The sequence below is a fragment of the Fukomys damarensis genome, unplaced genomic scaffold (assembly GCF_012274545.1).
Source record: "Fukomys damarensis isolate Sample0158 unplaced genomic scaffold, DMR_v1.0_HiC HiC_scaffold_32, whole genome shotgun sequence".
Lineage (NCBI taxonomy): Eukaryota > Metazoa > Chordata > Mammalia > Rodentia > Bathyergidae > Fukomys > Fukomys damarensis.
In genome coordinates, this window is record NW_022900944.1 from 43,224,528 (window position 1) to 43,236,833 (window position 12,306).

General features: G+C 41.1%; 1 protein-coding gene and 1 pseudogene across 4 annotated transcripts in view; both read right to left on the minus strand.

The window, feature by feature from the left end:
• Window positions 1-3,714: 3,714 nt before the first annotated feature.
• Window positions 3,715-12,306, minus strand: part of Cmc2 (C-X9-C motif containing 2) — a 38,621-nt gene continuing 30,029 nt past the window's right edge. For 2 of the 4 annotated variants that reach the window (XM_010609420.1, XM_010609419.2), the window contains exons 3-5: window positions 10,312-10,383; window positions 5,692-5,748; window positions 3,715-4,049 (exon numbers count right to left, since the gene is read on the minus strand). In XM_010609420.1, the coding sequence (XP_010607722.1) occupies window positions 3,963-4,049; window positions 5,692-5,748; window positions 10,312-10,383 (216 nt within the window). In that variant the 3' untranslated portion in view covers window positions 3,715-3,962. The remainder of the gene's footprint in view (window positions 4,050-5,691; window positions 5,749-10,311; window positions 10,384-12,306) is intronic. The other 2 variants (XM_033757836.1, XM_010609421.2) reach the window with 1 other exon arrangement.
• Window positions 6,069-9,474, minus strand: LOC104851984 (annotated as a pseudogene).

Genomic DNA, 12,306 nt, shown 5'->3' on the forward strand with positions numbered 1-12,306 from the left:
TAAACCTAGTAACTTCCCATTTCCCTCCAAAAAGATCCATGTTCCTTGCTATGGTTTTCAATGCAACCTCATCCTACCACCTTTCTCCTCTTTTTACTCAACCCACTCTGGGCAGCTGCTGCTCTACTGCATTTTCTTTTCCTCCACCTTCCACCTCCCTCCAGGTAGCTGGAAAGGTAAATGGAGCTTATACTGCCGCAGCTCTGAATGTGCACTTTTTCTGTAGGGATCGGGGCCAGCTGGGCTCATCAGAGAGTAAGACCCTAGAAGTGGCTTGCTGGGCTGGGAGGAGGCTTGTCCAGAACTGCCAAGGGTGACACAGAAGGCCAGACTGCAGCAGGAAGAGCAAGCCTGGGCAGAACTCTGACCCCCTCCCCTGAATCCCTGCAGGGCAGTCCTCTTAACAATCTTACAGTTGAAAGGTTCGGCACAAGAAGCTAAGATCTAGATGGACTGGGAAACAACATAAAACACAAAAAACCCAGGCTAAATTGTTCCCATGGTCACAGAATTTTTATAGCAAATGAGTATCTGGGCTGGGACTGTAGCTCAGTGGCAGAGTGCTTGCCTAGCATGCGGGAGCCCCTGGACTTGATCCCAGCCCTCTCCCAAAGAAAATACCACTACTTCCTACTGGTTATTTAGTACTTAGGCGCTGGGCCCTTTGCAAGACGACACATACAGTCCGGGGCCAATGACCGCCAGGCTGTTTTGACTATGAAGGGCTGAGGGCAAGGGCCATCTGAACTCCAGAACACTGAGCCTGGGCCCGAGTCCAACCTTGACCACAAGGCTTCCGTGCTCCTGGACTTCAGCTGCTTTGTCACTGAGGTCGCAGCACCTTGCTGTCATGGACCCCGGGGCACAGGTGCTGTATTGACACCACTGCAGATGGCAAATGGTACAATTTTTTTTTTCTTGATAGCCAGTCATGAAACATTCACCAAGATATCACTGGTCCTGAGCGATCTCATTACAGAGATCCTCAGAGAGCAGAAACAGAGCCTGGGCTCTTAACACCTGGAAGAAGAAAAGCACATCCTGAACAAATGTGTTTATGGCTCTCTGAAAGGAGTATTCTAAGTGCTTCAAGTTTTTAGTTCCTGGTTTGTTTTCTAAATAAAGTAAATCATGCCCAACATAAGCTCACCAACTTCTTCCATCTTTAAAAACGTCACTCCCAGTACACACCTGTAATCCCAGCACGCCAGGAAGCTGAGGCAGGAGGATCAGAATTTAAACCCAGCCTGGGAAACAGCAACTTAGCAAAAGCCTGTCTAAAAACTTAAAAAATACAAAGGGCTGAGGATGTAGACAGTAGATCCCCACTACTGCAATCCTGGCGGGTTGGGTATATCACCCATGAATTAAAATTTGTCTCTGATTTTGCTGGCATTCTTTACAACATATACTGACTCTCAAGTACCATCTCTTTTTCTTATATATACACGTATACTTCTGACGTTGTAAGACCCTCCTGATCTTAGCCTGTCCTTCCTTGCAGAGACAAGCTTTTCCAAATGTTCTCCCTTAGCTTCCACTAGCTCCTTATTCAAATGGCACTAAGGTGACAGAGTCCAAGGAACCCAATCAACTGGCATCTCAGCCCTTCCTCCGACCAGTGACGCTTGCTCCTCTGTACCCCCTGGGCAGGGCACAGCCCCACTCCCTATGGTTCTCCTGCCTCTATGCCGGCTCCTTCTCCTTCCTTACTTCTGAAAAGGTATGAAGATCTCCCCAAGTCAGTTGCAAATATTGCTGGGGAGACAGGTGGGGCATGAAAGACACCAACCCTTTACTCTGTGAAGGGTAAAAATGTACTCATGTATTACTTAAATCATTTTGTTGAATTAACTGATCCCCAAGATTTCCATCTGCTCTATAAAACAACTCTTGTCAACACCAACTTTGACCTACAGGGCTTTTGCTACCATGCACATGCCATCTCCCTGTTCTGCTCTGGTCCAGCCAACTCCAAAGAGGTCCCTCTCTACCTGGGCCACACACACACACCCTCCACTCCAGTGTCTGCACCCCAAGGCAGAGCACCACCAGCATGCAAACACACACTGAATCCCTGAGACATCCTAGGCTCTCCCGTAGACACTGCACCTGATCAGTCCTGTTAACCAGTGCTCAAATTTCCCTCAAATCTATTCATCCCCCTTGACCACCGAAGCCACTTCTTTCATTCAGGCCCTCATCTCTCACATGAGTGAGGTTAAACATCTAATTGGTTTCCCTGGATGTAATCTCTTTCCTTCCACACTGTCCCCCAAACTTAACCAGAAAAATCTTACTGAAATAAAGTTGAAATATATCCTTCTCACCAACCGCTTTCCCCAAACCCCTAATCACCATACTAAAAATTGCTACTGGTCATCGCTGTATTGAAGCTAAAATCTCAAAAGAATTCAAAGCTGTTTATGATTTCCGCCCACGATCAGTTCCCACATTCCAGTCATGATGGATGGCCTCAAGTTTCCCAGAAAGTGTCCCATTTTGTCTCACTCGTCAAAGGTCACCTTTGCCCAGCAGCTTTCTTGGAATAGCTCCTTCTTCCCGAAGACGGGGGCATAAGTGCCCTTTCATGTTTTCTATGATACCTCCTTCATCATAGGACTTTTGCAATTATAGATGACTACTATAATGATCAACCTGTCAGTTTGCTACAAGATCCTAAAGGCAAAACGTCTCATTTCTGTACTCAGTGGCTGACACTCAGGGAAGACAATGAATATTCATACACTCTGTCTTGACAGGACCAAAAAAATTAATTCTGGTTCTTACCCAATCCCTTCACTGAATGTTATCCTCCATAATCACCTTGTTAAGTGAATGTCTGGCTTCCTGAATCCCTCCTGGGACAGGAAAATCACTTATTAAACACCATCACCAGCAAGGACTCTTGTGGACACTTCACACAGAACTCACTGGATGGAACTCACAGCTGTGTCTAACCCTGGACACCTGAGAAGACCATAACCCTGCTGTGGCTATGGCTTGGAGCTGCTGACTTCCAAATTATCACAGGTCCAACAAACAACTGGCAGAAGGAACAGAGATGAGCCAACTGCCTGAACAGAATGTCTGAAGAGCCCTGTACCCGGCAGAGAGGAGACACACTGCTGAGGTCAATACTGAGGAGTTAACTGGCACCCACAAGTAGGCACATTCACCCCAACGAGGAAGCAAAGTTCTACAACTGAAACGCCAACTAGATGCAATCTTAGCAGTTCCAGGATCTCCTTAGATACCAAAATCCAAGATGTTCAAGTCTCTTAAGGTGTAGCATTGCAGATAACCTGTATACATCCTCATATATACCTTAAATCACCTCAGGATTACTTACATTACCTAATACAGTGCTATGTAGTTACTGTATTACGTTATTACAGAATGACAAGAAAGGGGGTACATGTTCAGTACAGATGAACTGTTTTTTTTAAATCCATGGTCAGAGAGCCAATAATAAGGATTTAATCTCCTAGAAAACGGCTCTGTAAAACAGTATCATTGGAATATTTTCATACAGCTAATACAGCTGGGATTTTCTCAAGATTCTTCTTAGTCTAGCTGGTGTTTAATCTTCATAATCATCACACTGTCAAAAATCAATGTTTAATCTTTGTAATCATCATGCTGTCAAAATGGGAAACCTACTAATGCCATTTTGATCTAATTCTAGGACAGTCTGAGACAGGAGGAAAAAAATGCCTTAAATTATTTTATTGAAGGAGTTAAGTTACTCAAGTGGATGTAGACAAAGGGAATAAACACAGAGGAAATCAAGTGGGTGGCAGAACTGATCGTACTGAAGGCTCTGCTTAACAAATATTCAGAATCCAGGTCTTCGTATTTCTCCACAGTTCAATTCCTCATGGGTCACCTTCCATTCCAAGGGATATCAACCAACAGTCCTTACATCTTCTCTCAGCCAAGTCATCCAGTGAAAATATAACTTATTTTTCAGATTCCTCTGAAGGATTGAGAAGTCTGTTTCGCATCTCATTCCCACGTTCCCTGCTTCTGGTTCTCTTTTCTATGTACTGGAAGGAAAAAGGGAGAGAAGAGACAGTAGATGTCATCATTTATAATTTAGTTAAACTAAATAAATGTTCTTACTGACAAAATTTTTATTTGACTTTTATTTCATTGAATGTGAGACTGGACACAGTGACCTTAGAGGATATGACCTTATTCAATACAGGATAGCACTTACATCCTAGCCAGTACATAAATAGTTGTTGAATCAATTTCTTCCCAAAGTAAGTATCCAACACATATTTCAGATGGATGAGTTCTACCCCTGTGGCCCCTGAGCTCACAGTCGAGGAAGGGCCTCTAAAGCTCCGCTGAGCATGTCTAGTTACGAGGGCCCCTACCTGGTAAGGTGGCCTGTTTTACTGTTGGTCAGGTCTACTTGTTCCAAAGTTTTCATGCTAAATAAAAAAGTATTTCCTTCTAAACTCTATTTTCCTCTATTTTTTCTTACCTATTGTACTCTTCAAATAACTGATGACAGGTAACCACTCAACATTCTGAACATCACTGGTTCTACACCTGTTCCAGAGAACAGAGCTTGTGTCTTCTAGTATCTTTTAACATCAAAGTCCATTATTAAAAATCATAACTAGATTAAATATAGAACTCCAGACATGGCCTGACAGGCATGGATTAGTGGGCCTAGTTCATATGGTCTAGTCATATATTCTATTTGTATTACTGTTGTCAAGAGTAAACAGCACTCAGGGCCGGGGATTTAGCTCAGTGGTTCCGTCACCTGCCTTGCAAGCACAAGGTCCCAAGTTTGATCCCCACTACCAAAAAAAAAAAAAAAGAGTAAATGTCATTTAGCCAGGCATGGCAGTATATGCCTATAATTCTAGCACTCAGGAAGCTGAAGTAGGAGTATCACTAGCGCCAGACTCGACTACAGTGAGTTCAAGGCCTGCCTAGCTACATAATGAGATCATCTCAAAAAACCCAAAAATTAAAAAGGAGCTGGCGAGGGCCGGGGATTTAGCTCAGCGGTTCAGTGGCCTGCCTTGCAAGTGCAAGGACCCAAGTTCAGTGCCCGGTACCAAAAAAAGGGGGGGTTGGGCGTTGGCAAATGGCGAATGTAGCTCATTCCAAAGGCCCTGGGTTCAATCCCCAGTCCCACAAAAAATAATATAAAAAAGTAAAAGGCTCTCAGGAACCATATTATCCTATTGACCCATAAGGAAATTGTCAACCAACTGAACTTCCTAGGATTTCTTCACCATAAACAATTAACAAATTTGATTCTCTCAAATCCTAAGTTTCTAGAGTCAGTTATGTTCAAATGCAGTTCTTCCCTTGGAGGTTTTCTGTCCAGTCAACAGATTATAAATAACAGAAAATACAGAGCCTGGCACTTAGAAAAAGCACTTAAATTTCCTTGAGCAAATGGTTATTAACTATGTTTAAAACAGAGAAACTTGACTGTAAGTGTTTTGGTATGCATATGTTTACATGCTTACAGTATATACCTACCACTACAGACATTTTAAAGGTGAATGAAAATTTTCCCCTGGGCAGAGGAGAAAAGATTAAAAGTAAAATAGAAAAAACATGAGCATACAGGAAGACCTGAACATTAAAATATTTCAGGAGCCAGAGATATGGACAGAGAGGCCACAGAAACAAAAGATTAGTGAGAGAGCTTACCAAGGGACTTGACTGGAACCATTTCCCCCTTTCCTGTGACTGAGTTACTCCACTCTTCTGCCAGTTACCTCAAACATAAGGAGTAGTGTCAGACAATCTCAGAAGTTTTCTATGTTTAGATGTTGACTGAAAGATTCTACTGTTTTTTTTTTTTACTCTTTTTCCCCCCAGTACCAGAAATTAAACTCAGGGGCTCACACTTGCCAGGCAGGAGTCTACAAACCTTTTTCTTTTTTCTTTTTTTTTTTTCTATCAAAAAATTGGGGAAATTTTTATTTCACTGAGTCAGCAAGGCATTTTGTTGTTTTTTTTTTAAATCTCATTTCCTTACAGAAAGTTTTTAGTTTTTAATGAACTTGTAAACAAAAAAAGCTCCCATTTCAAAATAAAAACAAAATCCCAGATCACATAGATGTTTACAGTGATTACATATCTAAGCAACATACATACATGTTCAGTTGTAAGATGTTAACTAAATTATGACAAATATCTTTTTTCTTAATACCAAGAACACTACAGAGTTAATGCAGAGTCCTAAGGATAATCTAGTAGTTACTAAATTTTTCTTAAGTCTTCAGATGCTGTTATTTCTAGCACAGGTAAGCAGGCAGAGTGTTTCATATGCTCAAACACTGGAATCTTTGGTTGCTACTATATCAGCTGGCTTGCAAACAAGAAGCCAACCATTGAAAGAATGTTTTAAGTGAACAACTTGAAAACCTCAGGGATGGAAAACCCTAAGAATGCACAATTGTGAGCATTTACAACCATCACAGCTGTGGCTGAAGACCATTCATGCCATTCTTCTGAAATGAGATCTCAAAGCAGGATATTTCAAAATAAAAGGTTTTAACAAAAAAAATGGCATATGCATAATTTCTCCACCGATTTGTGTATCAACCATTTAGTTAACTTTTCCACTTCAAAAAAAATGCAATAAAAAATGGGACACCATGTTTCACTATCTCAGTTAATATTCACAGTTATAGCGGCTACAACTCCAGACAAGGCATCAGCAATGATGCCCAGAGCCAATTGATACTGAAATTAAGTTCTTTACACCAAGTAAGTGGTTGTCCACAACCACTGGCTAGTGTACACATGAACTAAAATTTCTAGATTTGGGGAGAAACAAAATGCTGCTCCGATCATCTGCTCTGCTTCTTCTGTTCTTCAATTCATGCTCAGAAGCCTGTGGGGGTTTGGGCCTGCTGACCCTGCCCACTGGAAGAGGCTGCCTGCTGTGCTGCTTTCTGCTTTAACATCGTCCAATCAAATGTGTAGTCATATTGGTGATTCAAGGTCCTGAAAAGGATGCAAAATAGGAGCCTCAGGTACATGTAATCCGGGGCTTCCTCAAAGCGCAGCCCACGGCAATAGTTTAAGTACATGGCAAATTCTGCAGGAAACCCCTTACATAAAACTTCAACAGGAGTGGACATCTTCTTTTCACTAATCCTTTCATAGTTTTGTTTGTTTGTTGCAGCCTTGAGTCCTTGCCATGGCAGGCTGGTTCTGTTAAAATACATCAAAACATAACCTAATGATCCATGTCATCTCAACGACTCTGCTCAATACCAAGATGTGCACTGATGCTAGCATATCTGGCAATGCCAGTGAGGTTTTTATCTTCTCTGTGTGGTATGTGTTGCCTTGTCCTGTGTCTCCGTACTTTTTGGCCAAACCAAAATCAATAAGGAATAACTTACTACAGTGACGCCCAATACCCATTAGGAAGTTATCTGGCTTAATGTCTCTGTGTATAAAAATCTTTGTATGCACATATTCAATTCTAATGATCATCTGGTCAGCTATAACATAAGTACAGTTTTCATTGTGAACCTTCTTGAACAGGTCTTCAAGGCTGGGTCCCAGAAGATCCATGACTAGCACATTATAGTCTTTTTCCTGGGTACCATCCCTACGTGGAGGATACTGACCCCACCTTGAAGAATCTTAGAGTTTGCTCTCTTACAGCAACTGGGGATGCCTGGCCTTCTGAGACTCTAGCTTCACTGCCACTTCCTCGCAGCTGGTGATGTTAATCGCCAGGTAAATGTCCCCGAAGGAGCAAGACCAGATCTTCCACACCAGTTTATATTTCCCTCTAACAATGAATTCAGCCTTGAAGCCGCTGCTGCTCGCCATGCTGGGAGACGAAGATGGAGCCTGGGATCAAGCCCCGACGCCTGAGGGGAGGATGGAGGCCCTGGGGGTCATCCATTGAGCATGGCTATGAAGGAGGGCGCAGGAACTGGAAACCGGAGGCCTTTCCGGGCGTTACAGGGCCCAGAATCCACCAAGGGAAACCCGATCGCAGTCGCTCACATTTTTAATTTTTTTTTTTTTCTTTTTTTCTTCATTTGGCCTGGCCCGCAGTTTGTGAGGCGTTTCTTGCTGTTACTTAGGTTAGGATACTTGTTTCTAGGCAACAGCCGCGGCTTCGTAACAACATAGCGGGCTGGAATAAGGGTGTGGTGAAATCGCTGCCACCACCGCTTTGACTCCAGCCCCTGAAGACCTCTGTCACTCCGCCAAAGCCGCCATCTTGTTACTCTGGCTCCAACCAACATAAAATTTTTCAACGATAGTTTTTCAGACTTTCTCTCTTCTTCATGAAAAGGTTACTTCACTTAGTCCCCTCAACCAAAATCATTCTATCTGTCATACATTAGATTTCCTCACAAGATTACTGGGGGAGGGGTAGGCTGAGGATGTTGCTAGGACCTGCCTAACATGTGCAAGGCCCTGGGATCAAAGCACCAGAACCACAGGGGAAAATCATTGGAGAAAGGGAAGACACAACCAAAATCACTATTCTAGAACATGGAGAGAGATGAGCAAAGGACTTGACAGCCAACTGCCCCAAACAGTCAGGACAGGTAGAGGTTATTTAGGGTAAGTCTTCAAAAGAGCACTGCTGTGTAGCAAGCCAATAAAATAAGTTATACAGCAAATTAAAATAAATTAAAATACATGTTAAGACACCTCCATAGGAAGTCAAGATGGCCCCTTAAAAAAGGGACATACAGTACAAAAGGGATTAATATAGTCATTCAAAAAACTCCACCTAATGATACAAGTAGAATAAAAGGTCAATTAATCATAAAGCCAAACCCAAAGAGGGACAAAAAGGGATGGTACAGAAGTAATATTAGCAATGATTTTAATAAAAAGAATAAGAGTAGCAAAAAGGTTCAGAGAGAGGCTCAAAAAGAAACAGCCAGACCCCTTTTCTGGTTAAAATATTCATGGAATGAAGCACTCAGAGTATCAGAGCACCTGAAGACCGCATTAAGAGGAGAGAGAAAGCAAAGGAGCACGTTCAGAGGATCAGAGGATGAAAGACCAGGCAGAGAAACACTGATAAGCTAGATAGTGAATTAACATAAAACTACCTACAGGACTTAGAAATTCAGAAACTAAACTAGAAACTAAGTCAAGGAGGAAATGTAAAATCTATATTGGAAACAAACACAAAAATAAAGTATCTTCAACATTCTACTAAACAGTCGCTAACAGAGCTCTGGGCTAGCTGAAAAGAAAATTTCATATGAAGTTCTAATCAACAAAGCAATGGCAGAATTATTGAACTACATGGAAGTAAAAAATCTAAACAGAGGTAAAAACTACAACTATAAGCACAGGCAAAGAAAAAAGAAAAGCAAAACAGCTACACTGAGTATAATAGTAGGGGGTTTATTTTTCCATGAGCCAGTTTCCAAAATAACCTGTACATATGAAGGAAAAACATTTTCCAAAAATCATTTTCAATGATATACACATATGCAGACACAAAAGTATCACCTTTAATAAAGAATTCTAAATACTGTCACTCAGAAATTAATTCCAATAAGAAAAAAAAAAATTCCCAGAGTAAAAAATTTACAAAATGAAGAAATACAGGTGCTAAACTTCATATATTTAAATCTGAGACTAACTGAAGTTTAAGAATATGAAAAGTAAAAATTAAAAGAGATTCTTAGCCACTGTATATAGTGTATTTTTAGTTATAAGATATTTTTAAAAGTTCTGGTCATCTGATGTATAAAACAGAAATCAGACTTCTTTCAAAGGTTTTAAATGCTCTCTGTTTGGTCAGTGGTACCTGGAAAAAAGACAATGAACAAGGTCTTCTGGCTATTTGCCCGAGTCCAAGTCATAGCCAGAAGCCAGACTGCCATCCCAAACAAGTCAAACTAGATACCTGCATCTTGGACACAGCAGAAATACAAAACCATTCAAGTGGTAGAAGCTGAAAAATCTAAGAAGGAAATTGAAGCCAGAGTTCTAAGCACCTGCTCATCAGCTAGTCACCAAGTGGCAGAAGTCTGTCTACTAATCAAACATTTGGTTTCTTACATCTTAAAATCCAACCAACTTGAATTCTGCAGCAAAGGAATTTCATCATTTGTGTGCATGGCAAAAGGATAGCAATATTCTAAAACTCTCCTTAGGAGAACCTTTTATTTCTCAATTTTATAGGGGAGGCCACACATTTTAAGTTGATTTTCACTACTGTTCTAAAATTGGGGGAAACTTTAATAATGACAATATATAATATTAAAAAATGTTATGGTTTATGGTTCAACTACTTCTAGTCTTTGACATTTTTCTTACCTCATTCTTCAAGCATTTTCTCATCTCCCGATCAAGATGGTTGCAATGACCAAAAAACTTCAGAATGCTGTGCTAAAAGGAAGAAAAGGGGTAAAATATTTCACCCACCAAAAATAACACACCACTGCCCGACATGGAAATGAGTCTACTGTGTCACTTTGTTAAGAAGCAAATAATAAATGTGTAAATACATATGGGCCAGGAATGTAGCTAAATGGCACAGCACTGGCCTGGCAAACGCAAGGCCCTGAGTTTCTTTCCTGGTCCCGCCAAAAAAGTGTAAATATATAAATAAACAGGTTCATACTGAACCCTTCCTGCAAAGGAGGAATAAATGCTTTCAAGCAGAAACAAAAACACAAAAAGAAACAAAAGGAAAAAGACCTTCCCCTTGATACAGAAGCCTCCTGCCAGATGAAAGGCTCACAGAGAGTGGCACCTGTTTCTTTGAGAACGCCTGAAAACTACAGCATAAGCCATTCTCTGGTGTAGACATGGAGTTGAGCTGCCGTGTGGTTGCTGGGACATGGACAAAGAGCAGACACACTGTCCATGGAAGTTACTTTCAAATGCTTGGTCCCAGAGCCATTTTCTCACTGCGTCCACCCAAAATGGCATCAACATACATCAGACACTAGCTAGGCATTATGCTGCATACCTACAATCCCAGCACTCTGGGAGACTGAGGCACGATTGCAACCTTGATCCCAGCCTAGGCAATTTAATGAGACCCTATCTCAAAATAAAATAAAAAAATAAAAAAGGGCTGGGGACAGAACTCAGTGCAGGGGCCCTGGGTTCAATACCCAGTACACACTGGGGAAAAAACACAAACACACACATACATACTCATAATTAGGTGACTGGTAGAGGCCTCATAAATAAATCACTAGCTTACAACATAAGAAAATCTATATCCTAAGTACAAAGTCCTCTTTGTTAAAAACAAAAATAAAAATCTCCCAGAGTTAAAATTCAATGAGTATTATCATGTCAAAAAGTATAAATACTCTAAAACACAGGTTAAGATAAAGGCTGAAGTTAAGGTCCTGGATTTTAAGAGGGCCATAATTAGGGTTTGCACGTCACAATTTTTAAGGGTGGGTCAGAGAGCACAATGATCTGCTATAAGGACACGTCCTAAATGCTTGTAGTTGTAATAAGCACATCTTTTCCTTCTCTTTTTAATCATGGCTTTCATGGAAACCAGACAACACATAATTAGTAAGCTATGCCTCATGCTATCTTTTTTCCCTGCTTTATTACCACTTTAAAGGCATCGTTCAGGTCCACGCTGAATAAATGCTCAGTTTTTCTGGCAAGCTTTTAAGAGTCTAAGATTTCCCATTTATTGCCTTTTCAGAATAAATATTTCCTGTGTGTCTTTTGTAAACTACTTCCTTGGCAACAAACAGAGACAATGCATTTCACTCCTTCTAGTCAAGGCAAGTAGAAATAAAGGATTAGACTCTCAGAATGTAAAATAATATTTCAATGTATTTATTCATATCGACCATATACATACATCTTATTTTTAAATCCAAGACAAAAACTTGTTTCCTTTCACCTCAATACTAACAAAGTCCAAGTGAGAATTATATTTCAGTGACATTATGTGAAAAAACATCAAACACAAATGTTCCAGTGACACTGGTCCAAAACGCCTGTAGTCTGCGATTCTCTTGTACACCAGGACAGATCCCTCTGGTCTACATCAGCCCCTGGATGTCGGTTTCTAGAGAACCAAACCAACCACACAACTGACTGAACAAGTGAATCAACAGTGAGATGTATGAGAACCTGTTATATGGGGAACAAAGTCCCACCGCCAGGGACACCGCGGGCGGTAGACCCATCCCCTACTTCAGAACCAACTGCCATAAAGTGGTGTGCAGTCTGGGACGCCCAGTGGCTCCCAAGACCTTTCTGGAGACACACAAGGTCAAAATAATTTTCCTGATAATCCAAATTCTTTTTTTTTTTTTTTTTTTTTTT